The sequence below is a fragment of the Xyrauchen texanus genome, chromosome 13, assembly GCF_025860055.1.
Source record: "Xyrauchen texanus isolate HMW12.3.18 chromosome 13, RBS_HiC_50CHRs, whole genome shotgun sequence".
Lineage (NCBI taxonomy): Eukaryota > Metazoa > Chordata > Actinopteri > Cypriniformes > Catostomidae > Xyrauchen > Xyrauchen texanus.
Window position 1 is genome coordinate 32,733,145 of NC_068288.1, and position 5,728 is coordinate 32,738,872.

Here is a 5,728-nt window from a genome sequence, read left to right on the forward strand (position 1 = left end):
ATACAGATTAAAAAAGTTGAAATATCTAGAGAAGAAAATCAGCAGCAGAAAGGGTAGTAAGGCCTTGACTTTCCCTTTTTTCTTCATATCTATAGGCAAAATACCTTGGCTGTGTAAACTTCTTCCAAGATTGAGAAACAGTTGACTCACAGTGACCTCATATCTGAGCACAGACGTCTAAACACACCCACATACTTTGTTGTGTTAAAATATAAGTACGAGACTAGGCTGAGGGATGCAATGGAGGCGTGACTGTTGGACCTATTTGATTAAACAGAGTAAAGAGACATACACAGGCTCAGACAGAGTCAGAGGCAAATTGCATTTAATGATAAAGGGATCAGAAAAGGGATATATAAAGCAGGAAGGAAGAAACAGAATCAGAGAAAAGGGTATCAGTGGACACACCATAACTGTTGCAAGGTAAGACACATTTGTTTTTTTATTTAACTAAAGAATTTTTGCATAGATTTTAGGGTTTAACTGAGTTTCTAGTGACATCTCTATTTACTTTATTTTACCTCGGTGAACAGGAAAAGAGTAAAAGTGAAAATTGCTAAACACTAATTATATGAATATTTGTTAAGCAAACTGTCTGCATTGTAACCATACCACTGATTCTTATTAGTGGACTTACCACCACAAAATATAAGTTTAACAGCAAGAAATCTTCCTGTTAATCTGCTTATAATTTAAACATAATTGATTTGTGAGAGGTACCGCCTATCCTGTATGTGAGTGTGGTGCACAACAATACACTTATCACCTCGAAAATTACCTACAGCTAATTTTACGTCCTTTTAAATCGGGCAAGTTAAATAAATCTGACAAATTTTTATACATTTAATCTTTCGCCTTGATTCATCTAATTAATCTAATTAATCTAATGTTAATTATAGGACATATCTGACCTGGGTTTGGTTGCTTAGGATACCTGGCTGGAGTCACTCAGCACACCCTGGATTCAAACTTGCGACTCCAGGGGTGGTAGTCAGTGTCAATACTCGCTGAGCTACCCAGGCCCCCTAATGACCATATTTAAAAAAAATCATGGACATACAGTATTATGTGTCAACTACCTAGAAACACTTACTTACCCTAACTGTCCTATGTTGCTGCATCCAGTTACGTGTTCAAAGTCAAACCAATAAAGCGGCTCTTAAAATGAAATGTGGACTATAAAGGACTTAAATAGACAGGATGTTTGTGCGTAAGGGTCAATGGTCTCATTAAGGGTGTACTAAAGAAACGTGACACATATTGTTCTAGATCAATGGCTCATAACTAGTTTTGCTTCAGGTCATGAGGACTCAGATTTTACATTGCCCATTGTGACAGAGTCTCCCAACACTGAATTTGAACTGTGCTTAAAGGATTTCTGTATTATTGTATTCATTTTTTTCAGTCATTATTTTTTCATAGGGGGTTGCTGATTTTATTTAGTCTAAATTCTTCTATACATATCTGTTTCTTTTAAATAATTTAAGAGAACTTTATACACTTTTGAAGACTTGTTCAAAAGGTTCTGTAATGTCAGATAGTTTCCACCAAGAGATTTTAATACTTCTTTGAGCTGGAGTCTTTCACTGTCATATGCCGTGCAATTTAGTAGCACATGCTCTACAGTATCAGGAAGCCCACATTTATTACAGGTGCCAGATTCATGTTTACCTATGATGAGTGATTTAGAGCTGAGTGTCCAATACATAATTGAGATATTACTGTATCATTCCTCCTATTGCCATAGTTAATCCTTTCATAACCAACTTGTTTTTGGATATTATATAGATATCATCCTTTTATTTCCTTGTCCTGCCTCTCTTACCACATCCCTTTAACAGCAGTTTTAATTAGTCCTTTGACTTCAGATTTGCTTAATGGTGTGTTGATGTCGATTTTTGAATGAACATGAGCATGCATGGCCATATTATCCACCTCCACGTGCACCTAATGTGGAAGCATTCGTTTGATCTGTTTTAGTAATCTGAACTGTTTTATTGTGTAATTGTTTTTTTTTTATTATTATTATCCATCTGATTTATTTTATTTATTGATTGATTTTCATTTTAACTCTTGTCCTTAATCTTTATTTATGTCTATAATATAATTTAAGAATGACAAGAGTTCCTTTTATTGAAATGGTATGTTCCAATTAGTAGAGGCTGATTCCTGATGTAATTATTTTTGTGACAGCCTTGATTTTTATCACAGATATCAAGTGGCAACAATTACCAAAAATTATTTATGAAACAAAAGTACATATTAACATTTATTAACATATTGAACTTAAATTGGTTTATATTGGTATAATTTCATGCTCAGCAGTCAATAATTCAAATTGCAAAGCCTGTATTTATTATAGCCTGTGTCATATTTTCTTTTACTATGTAGTTTTGTTCATGGTCCTTATGGATGAGGGTATGTCATGCAACATGTCCATGTTAGTCTAATTTTGTTAACTTCTGCCAAGCGAATTGAATTTGTGCCAAAATACAATAGTCTGATTGGATAACTGACGTAAGCTATACAAGTTAAGGAAAGTTGGCAAGCCTATTTATTTTGATATTGGAACTATGTACAATTATATTAGATGCATTTTATTATTTGCATATATAGCATCATTCTTTCCCTTCTGTCTGTGACACTATTAGACCTACAACCCTTTTTGTTTTGCAATCCACCAGTTGAGAACCACAGATCTTGCCCACAAAGTTTTTACATGCTTTTTTTGTTAAGTACAAGTGAACAAAAAGTCTTGATCACATTGTTACTTTTTTATTTTTTCTCAGGATGTGGAACGACTCAGATCTTCAGCAAAATTATTCTTTTTCTTGTGCTTCCCCATCAGTGGAGGGCTACCGTTATTTTGGTGTCCTTTTGGGATCAGCTGTCACCATAGTAGGAACATTAGGGAATATTCTGACCGTGCTTGCATTTGCAACTGATACCAACCTCAGAACACGTTTTAATGTTCTCATTGTAAACCTGGCCCTTGCTGACCTCCTCTACTGCACTGTTCTTCAGCCAGTCAGCGTTGACTCATATCTGCACCTGCAATGGAGGGGTGGAGCCATGTGGTGCCAGATGTTTGGACTCCTTCTGTTCCTATCCAACAGTGTTTCCATTATTACGTTATGTCTCATCGCTATGAGTCGTTACCTGGTTGTTGCTCATCGCACCTCACGCATTGCTCGTCTGCTGCTGTCTCAACGTGGTGTTGCTGTGCTCCTCATTTCATCCTGGACAATGGGTCTGGCCAGTTTTGGTCCCCTTTGGCCCGTCTATGTATTTGCTCCACAAGTGTGCACCTGTAGTTTCCATCGCACAAAGGGGCGACCTTACACCACTGTGTTGCTTTTCCTTTACTTCTTCCTTGGCCTGGGTTGCGTTGGACTGTTCTACTTTTTGATCTACCGTAAGGTCAGTGTAGCTTCTAAAGCATTTCTGAAGTACAGGCCAAGTCCTCGCTCTTCCAAACGCAAGCAGGCTGTACCGGTGGGGACTGACGACAGTGGAATCAGTGCTGGAGCTTCAACATCTCAAAGCTGTGAGATCAGCAATGATGGCATTGGACCAGAGCACAAGGACAAAGCCCTTGAGAACTCTGGGGATCCTGAGGGCCATACAACCAAAAAAGAGTCAAAGAAGACTACAAGTACCATTCAGGACACTTCAAAGGCATCTTCTCAGCCTTCTCCCAATAAAATCCAGACCACAACTCCAGCCTCCGCCACAGGAGAGGACAGTGAATTTAAACGTGTTACTCGAATGTGTTTCACGGTCTTCTTGTGTTTTGTCGGTTGCTTTGCACCATTTCTGTTAGTGAATGTCGCTGATAAAGCAAACCGTGCTCCACAGGTGATTCATATGTTCTGTGCAAACCTTACTTGGTTAAATAGTTGCATTAACCCTTTGTTGTATGCAGCCATGAATCGACAGTTTAACCAGGCCTACAAAGACCTGCTACATAAAGCTGTACAGCCACTCACCTGGATGTGGAGATCTAAATGATTCAGGATTTAGTGAAGAATGAAGATTTGCAATCCATAAATAATTTCAAACTAAACTGTATAACAGTGAATCACACCAAGCTAATGCGTTTTAAGCAGTGTTTTGTTTTATTGATGTAATCTAATTACTTACAAGTCAAAAGGTATTGTTACACATTACATTTTAAATTCTTGTAATCAGATTACAGTTTCAATCATTTTCAATTTAGTTGAAATTTTATTTTCAATTTCGGTTAATTTTTCAATTCAGTTTCAATTAATTACTAGGGTTATACATTTCTAAAATAATACTATTTATGTAGAATATATGTAGAATATATTTAAATCATGAATTATGTTCATATGTACATCCGTTAAGAGGTCCATAACAAGTCATTGTATTGAAGAAATGTGGGATGCGGTGTGTATGACTTGAGTGCAATAATGAACAAGGATGAAATATAGACCATGTTTTAAATTTGTTAAGTGGAAAGTGTTTTAGAAAATTAAGTAATTAATAATGTGATCAATTTCCCAAAGATGTAGTCAGTAGTCTAATTGCAATTTTAGTTAGTATTAGTAATATGTAGTGTATTACTTTTTAGAGTAACTTGCCTAACACTGCTTTTAAGTGATATTGATCTGTAGGAACTCAGTGACATCTAATATTTACAAATTGTATGCAATTCGGTGGGACTTATTCTATGAGTTATACATTTTTTATTTCCATTCATCCTCTACAGATGCTGGTTTCATGAAAAACCGAACAGATGCTCTCTACATGTAACGCACATGTTGAGGTTGCCACCACAACTAATTCTAACTAAAAATAAAATGGACTAAAATGCTACAGCAAATATGGACTGCATAAGGACTGCAGTCAAAAAAATCTTCTTATTACATTTTTCTTAATAAAAATTGTATTTTAGTAACACATAATAAAGCTAAATTGATAAATAAATCAATAAGAATGTGAACTCAAGCTGGCCTGGAGTCTACAAGTTTGTGCAAAAGCTGATGATCCATGTAATTCCAAAATAACATGACAAACGTTCCAAAGACATCATGTGTGCTTCAATGGAAGCAAGGAAATTTGACCTTTTATTCAGAGTTAACATGGTCAATGCCTTAAATTTGCTAATTTAATTAGTGACTTAGTGAAAAAGAAGAACATCCTAATATTATGTTTTTTTCTTAGTTTTCGGATGCTCAAAATCCGAAAACTTTAAATTAGATTTTAAATCCCAAAGGTTTCATGTGGTCTCAGACTTTTATGTTTTATATTGCCTTGTGTTTTATATTGTCTGTTGTTTTAAAGCCTATTTTCTATAAACTTTGTCAATAAGAATTGGTTTGCTGGTGTGCTTTTAAGCTCATTTTGTAATAATAAAGGCTTCTGTAATTATACATATGCTCTGTATGCATTTCTTTTTTGAGATGTGGGATTTTCCAAAAAGCTTTTCACTGCACACACACACTTTCTCTCTGTTTCAGTTGTTCTTTTCTGTGATTACACACAGGAAGGGTAAATATTGTGTTAAATATATACTGTAAAAAGTTTGCTGTAATTTTTACAGTAACTTACTGGCAGCTGGATGCCAGTAAGTTACTGTAAAATTATTTACAGTAATATTACTGTATTTACATTTATGGTAATATTACTGTATTTACATTTACAGTAATATTACTGTATTTTCATTTACAGTATATGTACCGTATTTTCATTTACAGCATATGCA

The 5,728-nt window shown here is 35.2% G+C and overlaps 1 protein-coding gene across 1 annotated transcript; it reads left to right on the forward strand.

Annotated features, from left to right (window-relative positions):
* Positions 1 to 234: 234 nt before the first annotated feature.
* LOC127653595 (G-protein coupled receptor 84-like) lies at positions 235 to 5,498 on the forward strand. The gene is made up of 2 exons (XM_052140322.1): positions 235 to 423; positions 2,790 to 5,498. The coding sequence occupies exons 1-2, from the start codon at positions 236 to 238 to the stop codon at positions 4,009 to 4,011; spliced, it is 1,410 nt and encodes a 469-aa protein (XP_051996282.1). The 5' UTR covers position 235; the 3' UTR covers positions 4,012 to 5,498.
* Positions 5,499 to 5,728: the final 230 nt, after the last annotated feature.